Source organism: Meriones unguiculatus, chromosome 19 (genome assembly GCF_030254825.1).
Source record: "Meriones unguiculatus strain TT.TT164.6M chromosome 19, Bangor_MerUng_6.1, whole genome shotgun sequence".
In the NCBI taxonomy this organism is placed as follows: domain Eukaryota; kingdom Metazoa; phylum Chordata; class Mammalia; order Rodentia; family Muridae; genus Meriones; species Meriones unguiculatus.
Genome location: NC_083366.1, coordinates 49,949,266 through 49,961,536, shown reverse-complemented (window position 1 = coordinate 49,961,536; position 12,271 = coordinate 49,949,266). Strand labels below are relative to the sequence as shown.

The 12,271-nt window shown below is 45.1% G+C and overlaps 1 protein-coding gene across 3 annotated transcripts in view; it reads left to right on the top strand.

Annotated features, from left to right (window-relative positions):
* The window catches only part of Slc22a23 (solute carrier family 22 member 23), a 169,673-nt gene that overhangs the window by 36,247 nt on the left and 121,155 nt on the right, over window positions 1–12,271 (top strand). For all 3 annotated transcript variants that reach the window (XM_060372461.1, XM_060372462.1, XM_060372463.1), the window contains exons 2-3: window positions 1,466–1,569; window positions 7,991–8,145. In XM_060372461.1, the coding sequence (XP_060228444.1) occupies window positions 1,466–1,569; window positions 7,991–8,145 (259 nt within the window). The remainder of the gene's footprint in view (window positions 1–1,465; window positions 1,570–7,990; window positions 8,146–12,271) is intronic.

The window sequence follows — 12,271 nt, the reverse complement described above, 5'->3', positions numbered from 1 at the left end:
TAGCTCAGGTTTCAGCCCCATGCCTTTCCCCCTTGCTGACTCCCTCTAACACACTTCTTGTTCTGATGTTCCTAAATTTCCCCACGGTAGGGTATGTCTCCAGCTGGGATCAATCACACACACACACACACACACACACACACACACACACACACACCACCCTTGTACCTCCTTTGACTTGGGATCAAAAGCTTCAAGCTGTAACATTAGCCAGAAGGGCTTCTCTGCCACTGAGGGTGGATGGCAACACAAAACAGCAAGGATGGGTGATGATATATTCATTTCACCAGCCAGTCACTCCCCGTGTAGCTGCCCCTCTGACCTAGAGGTAAGCTGTGTGTGCTGTGTGTGCCGCAGTTCTGTTCTACTTTGGGAAATAGGAAGGATAATAACTGAAGATATCTCTCTCCCTTCCTCCCTCCCTCTTTCTCTTCCTACCCCTCTCTCTTCAGCTCTCTCTCTCTCTCTCTCTCCCACCCCCTCTCTTTCCCTTTGTGTGTGCATGTGAATGATGTGTGTGTATGAATGTGTATCTGTGAGTGAGCATACATACATGCTATAACACAGGTGAAGGTCAGAGGGCAACCTCATCTTCTGTCTTGTTTTGAGACAGGGTTTCTTTGTCACACACCACTGTGAAACTGATTCACAAGCTTCCAGGGATTCCCCTGTCTCCACCTTCCGTCTTGTAGGAGCCCTGGGATTACAGACGAGCATTACCATTCCCAGCTTTACATCAGTTCTGGAGACTCAAGCTCAAGTCCTCAACATTTATATAACAAGTCCTTTACAGACTAAGCCATCTCCCCAGTCCTGAGGATCATTCTATTTTTTTCTATTAGATAGTAACACTTTACTGCATAAAATAGACTAATTCTAAGACTCTAGGAGTGTAGTTAGCCATACAACACAATTCACAAGAAAAGGAGAGAGAGAGAGAGAGAGAATGTATAAAGCTCATAATTTAGCATTCACTATTTACTCCTTTTTTTTTTCGAGACTGCTGTTTAGAGGTATAATGGGGTGAAAATGCAAATGTTGCCTCTCATTTCTTTATGTTGTTATAGCACCCCATAAGAAACTCCACTGGGCCTTCCCATCACCTGGATTGCAGCAGCTCTGTGGGGTGTGAAGGGATCTGGTCACCAGGGTGTTGCCCATCTCTTTGGCCATTCTCCTGCCCCTCCGTTTCCTGTGGTGGTTGAGACAGAAGGTGCACATGTCCCCCAGATTTTATGCGTCTCGCAGACATAGATAATCCATTTAGATTAAAGCACCCCATTTTATTTTGTGGGCAAATTAGAGTTCCCACTGGATTTTCAGCAGCCTAATGATGGTATTCTTAGTGGCACTGGCCCCAACAGTGCCAAGACCCTGTAGGGTTATTGTATTGTCCTTGTGATTGAGTGCAACTAGCTCTATGTATGCGTCTTCTCTGATTTATCTTCTGTTTGCCCCTCTCTAGTGGGATCTTGTGTGTGATAATGCCTGGAAAGTCCATATCGCTAAGTTCTCCTTACTGGTTGGATTAATCTTTGGCTACCTAATAACTGGATGCATTGCTGACTGGTGAGTACCAACACACCTGACACATGGACCTTTGGAAGGCACAGCACACCTTTGCTAGCTAAAGAGGCGTGGTCGGTGTTAGCACAGGGTCACTGTGCCTTTGCTCTGCTTGCCATTGATGCCAGAGTAGAAGCTACCATATGGAGAATGCAGAGTCAGAGCAGAATTGACCGGTGCACACAGCAGACCAGTGGGGAGGAGGATTTGAGTGCATTCGAGACCAGACTGCAGCCCCGTTTAATTAGGATAATTTATGCTTAGTTGGGAGGAGCTAGAGAGCATGGAGCTAAACAGTGGGTCACCAAGTGGGTAGATGCACAAAATACATTAAAAACTGGAGAGCTGGGTGAAGTGGCATGTGCCCATAGTCTCTGCTCCTGGGGACTGAGGCAGAGGATTGAACTCAGTGAGATTAGCCTGAGCAGCATAATGAAACTCCATCTCCAAATCCTTAAGAAAAAAAAAAAATGGTGACAGAGATGGAGACCTTTTCACCGTATGAATGGAGATAAATGTCAGTCTGGATTAACACCTTAAAATATCATGCCCATTTTAGAGAGAGTCCTTGGCTTAGCCAGGTGTTGCCTCTGTGTTGCCAGTAGTGAGGAAGACAAAAGAACGTAATGGTATTTGGATAATGGATAGGCATTGTGGACCAGGGAAGGGTAGCAATCAAATGAGATAGAATGTGTATTAGGTGGGTAAGGAGGGGTGGATTTGCAGAGCAAAGTATGTGGTTCAGCAGGAACTGATAAAGACGGCCAAGAGGAGACAGAAGCTGAGTTAGTGATGATAATAATGGCAACAGCATCATTAGAACCCACCGCTTAGGGACTAGAGAGATGGTGTAGTGGTTAAGAGTACTTGCTGCTTTTCCAAAGGACCCAGGTTCAATCTGTAGCACCTACATGGTAAGACTCTTGAGGGCACCAGGCACAGACATGCATGCAAGCAAAGCACACATACACGTAAGAATAAATGAGTAAACTTTAAAAAGCAGCCCATTGCTTACTGATTGCTGTGTGCCAGGAGATGTCAGATTTTCCCATGCATTGAAGTAGCCCATCCTCACAATACTTCTATTAGATAGCTACTGTTATGGTCATTGCTTATTGCTGAAAAGCTGGAGTCCAGAAGTCTGTTCCCAAGCCCACTCAGCTGCATGCTGCAGTCAAGACTTGCCACCACACCGCATGGCCCCAAACCGATTCTCCGACTGCATGCCACAGCACTTTTATTTAAGGCATTCTGTGGTCACAGGAACACTGTGGTGCTGTGTCCAAGAGGGGAGACAGTTGCATAATGTCAGGGGTTGCCCAAGGATAAAGATGTGGGGTGGTTGTTTCCTATCCCACTCCTTTTACAAAAATCTTTTTTTTTTTTTTATGTGTATCAGCATATCTCAGGCCTGTTGACATAGGAATGTCAGGAATGCCAAGGGCCAACTGTGTGTGTGTGTGTGTGTGTGTGTGTGTGTGTGTGTGTGTTCCTGGTGCCTTCTGTATCCTGGTCAGCTGAGAAAGGTAGCCAGGACAGTGGGAATGGCGACAGAGAGGTCTCAGGCCACTTTGAGTGGTGGAAATTTCCTTCCTCAAACTAGTGTCTATTTGTGTGAGCCATACAATGTGATTTCCTGTGAGCGCAGAAACTGCTCAATCACCATTTCTGGGGCTTCCTATAGACACAGTATTTGTGTTTAGCAATGAAACTGTCAGTGACCCCTGCAGGCCTGTGCCAGGAGCTGTCTAGTTTTTGAGGGCGTGGATAAGGATGGGAAGCAAGGTTTGATTTAACCAAATGCTTGGGTTGCTAGCTTTTTAGCACAACCTCTACTGACCCAGTGGGAGCTGCTTCCCAGAGAACTTCACTGACAGAAGATAGACATGTTAAACCACTATGACCCATGGCCCTCCTCTCTGAGAAATGCAGGCTTGATGGCGCTTGTAGTGTCCCGATCCTGCAGGTGATTCACTACAACGGGAAATATGGGGTTTTATTAAAGAACCCATCTGTGGAGGTGTAAGTTGGATCAGGGTTTTTCTTGCACATGTATGCATACCCAGTGGCCTCCCTCGTCACACTCCAGGACTAGGCCTGGGACAAAAGACTAAAGAGTTTGGATCTTGCTTAGTGTGACCAGTATCTGATGGCACAAACCCAGTTCTCTGTGGTGGCCTTTTGAAGGGCTAGGACAAACAGTCAGGGGTACCCCATGGAGTCATCACACATACTTGAGCAGTAGCTCTGGGAGAGTTTGGGTGGTCTTCCATTTCCGTCATTTGTTATGTTTTTCATACCTCTCCTACCTTAGGGAAGCATATTTTACTCTCTGCTTAAGCCTTAAAAGAAATCACCCCCATTTAAGGGAACTCCATATCTCACAGCAGGGTCAGTTTCAGGGCTGCGTGAGGAAGCTGATCAAGTCATAGGGTAAGATTTCTAAAATTACAGACATTTAAGTGGTAGGCTGTTTTTCTTAACAAGTTTCGGAGCTGCTGAGATGGCTCGGTGGGTAAGAGCGCTTGCTATGTGAGCATGAGGACCTGAGTTTGAATCCCCAGCACCCATGTAAAAATCTGGGTACGGCCACATTCACCTAATCCCAGAGCTGTTGAGACAGAGGCAGGAGGATCTGGGGAGGACTCACTGGCTGCTGACCTACTCCCAGGTTAAGTGAGAACATGCTGGCTAGATTTATGTCAACTTGACACAAGCTAGAGTCCTCAGAGAGGAGGGAGCCTCATTGAAAAAAAGGAAAAAAAAAGTGCCTCAATAAGATTGGGCTACAGGCAAGCTTATAGGGCATTTTCTTACTTAGTGATTGACTGTTGTAGGTGGTGCCATCCCTGGGCTGGTGGTCCTGGGTCCTATAAGAAAGCAGACTGAGTAAGCCATAAGGAGCAAACCAGTAAGCAGCACCCCTCCATAGCCTCTGCATCAGCTCCTGCCTCCAGGTCCCTGCCCTCCTTGAGCTCCTGTCCTAACTTCCTTCCACGATGAACTGTGATGTGGAAGCATAAGCTGAAGAAACCCTTTCCTCCCCAAGTTTCTTTGGTCATGGTGTTTTATCACGTCAATGGGAACCCTAAGATGGTGAGAGACCTTGTTCCAAGGAAATATGGTAGAGAATGCTAGAGCAGGATAGCTGACCTCCTCCTCTGACCTCCTCAGGTCACACGTGCTAGACACACCCACAGCATGCACACACTCTCCCACATACAAACACACATGAAAATATTTAAAATAATAAAATATTTTTAAAAGAAAAAAAAAACTAGTTTCATTCTCAACCCAGATTTTTGTTCGGAGGACGTGTTAGTTCGGCTGTGCGTGAGCCACTCAGGACAGGGCTCTGTTGAAGGATTGTCTGTGTTTATTACAGCAATCATGGGCTGAGTGAAGGAAGACATAGCTAGGGGGGTATAAGCTGATGAACATATTCAGGGAAGAGGGAACATCTCAGGCATTGGTCCCTGCAAAGCGACAACGGACACCTGCCAGGTCCCCTCGACACAGTGCCCCTGTCTCACACATGGCCTCTTCCCCCGTCCCCACTGATAGAAACTTCAAAGTGGATTTTGTCCCGCAGGTTCTCTGCCAGCTTGCCCCATCTTTTATAAACAATCCCTGAATTGAAATCCTCCCAGTCACTTCTTTGGAGTGGGATGTCTGTCTGGAGACCAGTATCGGCTCCCTGTGGACTGCTGTCACTTACTCTTACATGCTGGGTGGCTTCAGCACAATTAGTCATGGCTCAGTCACAGACACACCTCCTGGGCATCACTGGGACATACACGGGATAGCGCTAGGGAAGAGCCCCTTTCCAAGGATCAGAAGAGCAGTCATTTCTGTTCTACTTCTAGCCCAAGTAGCCACCTCTGTTCTGGGTTCATGACCTCTTCATCCATCTTCAGAACCAGTAGGATGGAGCCAAGGTCTTTCATGGTGCCCTCCTTGGAAAAAAAAATCACCTCAGTTGAGGTCCTTAGCTGTAATTCCATTTTCAGAGTCCCTCTTGCCCCGAAAGGCTAAAAAAAAAAAATCTGAGAATTCAATTCAGATAGGGGCATTTTGAAGATCATAAAAGGTAAAGGTCTTTGCTGTCATGCTCACCTCTGATCCCACTCTGGGGAACCAGATCATATGAAGCTTGTAATTAGCTCGTAGTGAACGGTCACTGAGTTGCTGGCACGTTCTCACACTTGACACAAACCCCATAGACAGCAGTTGGCCCGTTGGAGAGAGCGTGGACTTTGCCAAGATGACATAGCTCAGAAATGATGTGATAGGAGCCTGGATACAAGGTGTTCTGACTTCCTAGACCTCCAGTGTCCCAGAGCCCCCACTGATTGATAGGTGTGATTTACTGACTTAAGTAATCAGGGAGAGAGGTACTTAGAATGTGCTTTTCGTAAGATTTAAAGTTTTCTAAGACAAACTCAGAGCAGGGAACAAAACAAAACAAAACATGTTTGAGCATCATGGAGAGGTGGTCTGGTACCATACACCTGAGATCGGAGGGGGTTTAGAGAGGTTGGAAGTGGGAGGGTTGCCAGTTTGAGGCCAACCTGAGCTGCACGGTGGGTTCTAGGACTGCACAGAAAGACCGTATCGAACAGCAGCAAGAAGTGCAGGAAGGATGAAAGCTGAAACGTTTAGCTTGGAGATTCAAGCCAAGCCCACTGTGCCCCTCCATGGAATGAAACAGCCCATGTCCCCACTCACAGCTGAGGTAGGCACAGGGAATTAAAAGTAGATGTTAGATATTTCTGTACTCTCCTTCCGTAAAGCCATGCTTTAAATGTACTTCTGCAAGTGAGTTAGGTATGGACAATACATCTGGTAAGGTCTTTCCCAGGAAAGATCTTGTGACCCCAGCACAAACATGGGACACGGGCTTTTCATTGTTATAAACACATAGCCTTGGCCACATACCCCAAATCAAAGAGACAAATAGAAATGGGGAGACCCTTAGTCTTCTGAAAAAGACTGCTGGCTTGTTGTGCCTGCCCCATGTTTTCTTAAAATATGTTACTTGGTATTTATATTATTTTTTAAGTGCCATGCTTTTACACGTTATATTTTATATTACATGTTATAAAAATTGAAATTATAGGAGGCCCAGAGCAAGTAGAGCAAGACCTTGCCTTACTTTTTCTTAAAAATGAGCTTTAAGAGAAAGATCATTTACACACACACACAAACACACACACACACACACACACACACACAAAGCCTGCTGTTTAATGAGCACAATTCAGTAATTTACAGAGTTGGCCACTTTGAGTTTCAGTCATTTTGCATTGTCCTTGTGAAGATTGTGAAATGTGCTCATAAGTATTCTCTATTCTCACCCAGCCCTGGGCAGCAACCATTCTACCATCTGTTTCTTTGGCTCCTTCCCTTTCCCCTTTTACTTGTATGTCAATGCCTTGTCATGAATGTCTAAGACAACAAAAGTTTTTTAGCTATCCTATGTCATGTTTAGGGCACTGAGCCTGCATTTCCTTGCTTCCCTCTTCCCCCAACGTCTCCATGAACTATCCTTCTAGCCCAAACCAGTCGTGTTAAATATTAATTTGTTTGCTACAGCTTGACATAGTTTTACTTGTAAAAAGTAGAGAAAAGTGGATGGTTAGTCTGGGAACCAGGGAACTTGTGAGTTTTTCAGTTTCCATGGACTACCCCATCTGCCCTCTGATTGCCCCCAAGTTCATTGTCCCCTAGTGGCCACTGATCATGCCGCAGTCACCTCCTTGGGAGGTTTGTGGACTCAGTCTACCACTGCCCTTTCCTGCAGGTTCTACTGTGGGACACCAGGTCAAAGTGTTTAGGCTTAGTGTGTGAGCCCCGTGGTCCCTTCAGCATTACATGTTGTCATGTAGCTGAAGCAAATTGCAGCTGACCCATGCCTAGACCTATAGGCCGCCAGTGAAACAAGATTCCTCCCTGAGGTAACAACTGGAGAATAGAAATAATGCCTTCCCTCCATTTCTACGTTGACTTTTGGGCCAGTTCCAAAGGTCGGCAGTTTCTCAAGACATTTTATGCTGGGTGTGTCAAGGTTTGTGTTTGGGGAGTTATTATTGATTTTGTTCTCTTGCCTTGAGCTCTCCCTGTTTATACACAGAGATGGACTCAGCAACAGCAATCAGGGCCACGTCATAATTCTCTCTCCTAGTACCTGTTTGAGCTCTGCTCTCTTAGTTTTAGAAGAGGTTGTGGACTTACTGCACCGCAAGAGGCCTCTACCCCAAGAGTGTAAGCCATGATCTAGTGAAGTGGGTATAGGTCGTATGAAGACACTTAGCCCATACTCTTCAACATACATAGAGTGCTGAGTGGAAGCCGGGTATCGGCACTTATCATTGCCCTCTTGTTTAACACTGATGCCTGATTTTTCCCCCCTCTTCGTATGCAGGGTTGGCCGGCGGCCTGTGCTGCTGTTCTCCATCATCTTCATTCTGATCTTTGGACTGACTGTGGCGCTGTCAGTGAATGTGACAATGTTCAGTTCACTCAGGTTCTTTGAAGGATTTTGCCTGGCTGGAATCATCCTCACCTTGTATGCGTTACGTAAGTAGGAACCGCCATGACTAGACCCCACAAACGTCAACCCAAGTGTTGCTGCCTAAGAGGTTCTGGATGGGAACTGAGTGTGCTAGTTGGGGAACACATACTTTGAAGCCTTTATGGTTAAGAAAGAAAAAAAAGAAAGAGAGAAAGGAAGAAAGAAAGAGAGAGAGAGAAACACTTACAGCCTGGCCTCAGTGCTGGCATCAAGGAGAATGGAAGTTTGTGTAATGGTTTGGAGATATGGGGATCAGCTCAAGCTGACATGGGGCTGCTGATTTCTCTGAAGTTTCTGTATTGGCATTCTGTGCACTTCAAAATACACCGCTGGGTACCCTAGTCCTGGATCCTGCAGAGCATGCTGACCATCTCTGTGTGGACTGCAATAGGCATATCCTGGACTCCTTGAGATCTTTTCTTCTACTTTAAGGCCATACAAAGGTCACATTTCTAGCATTCTTTGAGGCCTGTGCATAAGTGGTCTGGATTTGAATTGTCAGCTTGATACCAGACCATTAGGTCTGAGGCTTGGTTTTGTTTGCTCTGTTGAAACATGGAGCAAGCATTCAGCGGATCAGCCATATTTGTTTCCCGATGATCTCTGCTGTCAAGTATGGGTAGGTTTTACTTACTTGTCTTCGATTCTCTAGAAGACAACCACACACCTGCAAACGAAGGAGACTCTATAGATGTTTTACTTTCTAGTTCTGTGCTTCAACTGCCACCCTTCCCTCCCATCCTCCCGTCCCCCCACCCCCACCCCCAGAAAGACCTGTTGGGTCACTGGACCGATAAGGTTCTGGCTTTCTTGATCTTTGATAACAGGGAGAAAGTTAGGTCTAGATTAGGTAGTGTTCTAGAGTACTAAGGTGAAAATACCTCTTAATTTGCTGCAATTTGCATATTAAAGACTTCTTTAGATAACCTAAACATAATCAGTTCATGATATAGCATTTCAGCTCTAAGGAAGGAGTGGATACAGGAAAGGCCCCAAGTATATTCTCTTATCTCATTCTAACAGTGAGCTGGATTGTAGTTTCTTGGGTTACAGTGTTTGCCTTTATTTTGGAGTACTTGTCACATAGAATTCTTTTAAGAGATGTGACAAGGCAGTGGGTTTAGGTGATGAGATCTGGAGTTTCTTCCTTTGAAGAGACAATGTGTTGGGACTTGAACACATTCAGAGTGGCTGTGGTGTCCTTGTGACTTTTACCTACACATTGGTCTGTGTAATAGGTCAGGTCTGAGGCGTGCTTCCTGCAGTGACTCCAGGCAATGCTGGAAGTCACCCCGTGTGGTCCTCTCTCCAGGCAACTAACTGTCTCTGGTTGTCACAGATCTGGCAACCTTGTCCTTCCCATGGAGTGCCTCTACCGGAAGAAGGCCTGTACCATACAGCCTCAATCTTACACCCTCATCAACAGAGTTCAGGAGAAAATGCTGTAGAGCAAAGATGGCCTCTCCTTTTATCTTACCTATCAAGCGCTCGTGCTTTGCTGAGGATATTTAGATCTCAGCAGAAGAGAGCACCAGATCAGTAACCCCATCAGCCAAAGGAGATGAAGAAGGGTTGGGAAAGGCTGCGTTTGCATTTGTGCCTGGCAACTGCTTCTCTGAGTCTGTCCCAGGATTAAGCCGGCCCATGTGTGAATGGTACCTCAACTGAGTACTGCCTTTTGCTGACGTAGATCATTGAGCTATTGGCCCTTTGAAAGTCATTGCTGTATCTATGTTGAATTTGAGAGAGGCAGGTTTCATAGGAATATGTGCGTGGTAACTCTTTCTTGCCCTGCCCTCCTCCATCTTTGATATCTGGGCCTTCCTGCAGCACACACCCTCTGGGTTGTGCCAGCTCTAGGGCTTTCCCATTAAATGCTTGAGTCAGAGTTTAGCACAGGCACCTGACAAACCATTTTGGTTTTGTTTGTTTATTGGTTTATTAAGCTTGAAGAGAATTTTGGAGCCTGGGGAGATGGCATTTTTCACACAAAGGCCATACCAAATGGGTTTGCTTCTGTTTTGTAAGCAGAGAATCATATAACCTGGCTATTTGCACACTGTCATGAAAAGAGCCAGGCATTGTGGGCCATCTGGTCTCTGTCATAGCTACTTAGTTCTACCACTGTAACATGAAAGTAGCCATACATATACATAATATGAATAGCTGTAGCTGTGTTACCATATAACTTTATTCACTGAAGCAGACTGTAGACCATATTGAGCCAGTAGTCTAGAACCTTCCAAGCACCAATGGAAGTGCTTCCTGTGTTAGACTGACAACACAAGCTTTAAGTCTTGTCCTTTCTCTTGGTTTCACCATAATTTCCCTACTTTACTCTCTTCTATATGCAATTTTCTGTCTTTGGTAATTATCTTATTGTATATATTTGTCTAAGCAGCCTGCCAATTTTTTTTTTTGAAGTAAAATAAGCTATAAAAAAATAATTGTGTTTGTGGCAGGAGAGATGGCTCGTGGTTAATAGCTCTTACTGCTCTTTCAGAGGACCGGAGTATGCTCTCCAGCACCCATGGTTGGCAGCCTACAGCTCCCTGCAGCTCTAGCTCTAGGGCATCCAACACCCTCTTCCAGTCTCTAGGGTTTCCTGAATATACAAAGATGCACACACACGTGTGCGCGCGCGCACACACACACATACACAAATAAATCAGTCTCTCTCTCTCTCCCTCTCTCCCTGAGTCATGTTTTTCAAAGCTGAGAATAACACACAAACATCATAACACATGTGAGTGCAATGAATACGTGCAAGTGTCACACAGTGACCTCCTGTATGAGCTAATCCATTATCTCAGATTTAGCACAACTAAAATGAAGCAAAAGAATGCGAACAATGGCTCGAGTGGCAAAAATTAGGATGATTTTATTAAGAGATGCCAGACAAGCCACCTCTGACAATGGAGAATTGACAAAAAGAAAAAAAAAGGAAGGAAAGAAGGAAGGAAGGAAGGGAGGGAGGGAGGGAGGAAGGAAGGGAGGGAGGGAGGAAGGAAGGGAGGAAGGAGAAAGAAGAGAGAGAGAGAGAGAGAGAGAGAGAGAGAGAGAGAAAGAAAGAAAGAAAGAAAGAAAGAAAGAAAGAAAGAAAGAAAGAAAGGGAAACCAAAGTCATAATTGGCAGATGATGAGGTTGGGGGTGGTTGGGGTAGCTGGGCTGCAGAAGCCCATTTCCCCAAATCCCTGGACCATCTTGAGGGCCAGCCATCAATATAGGAGCTGATGACAAGACATAAAGAGATGCTTTCAGTCAACAGAGCAGGGAGTTATGAATTTCCAATTAGCTTTTTATATACACTTGGTATATGCACTGTGAGTTTTGCCTAGAGGAGTTATTGATAAGTTGGGCCATGGGGTAAAATAGTTCTGAGCTCTAAAGATGCATGTAAAACTTCTGGACATTAATTCTTGGCAAGTGACATTTTTAATGGTTCCCAAATTTTCTCCACCTTGATCTAAAAACTTCTTATATCACTTAAGTGCTCTGCTGGGAAGGCCTGGCCTTTGTTAAAACAGACCTGGGCTTTAGTCTGTTTTTAATCTTGCAGGTGCTTGATAGTGGAACTAGCAAAATAATGATTTTTGCCACTTTGATTTTTTTTAAGATTTATTTATTTATACAGATGAGCACTCTATTTGCATACATGCCTGCATGCCAGGAGAGAGCATCAGATCCCATTACAGATGGTTGTGAGCCACCATGTGGTTGCTGGGAATTGAACTCAGGACCTCTGCAAGAACAGACAGTGCTCTTAACCACTGAGCCATCTCTCCAGCCCCCATTTTGATTTTTTATGTAGTTTGCCATGAGGGTGGGCTTTTCATTTCAAGAAATGCTACTGCCTAGGCAGTGGTATTACAGGCCTTTAATCCCAGCACTTAAGAGGCAGAGGTAGGCGATCTCTGAGTGGATCTTGAAGTTAGCCTGGTCTACAGGGCTAGTTCCAAGACAGCCAGGGCTACATAGAGAAAGCCTGTACTGATAAACAAAAAGCAAACAAACAACAACAATAAAGCAATACTGCTGACTAATGGATATTTTCTGCTTCATTAGCAAGGCTAACTAATGTTTTAATTTTTTTTCTGCTTTGGATTTTGTTCTAAGGTACACTGTGGTTA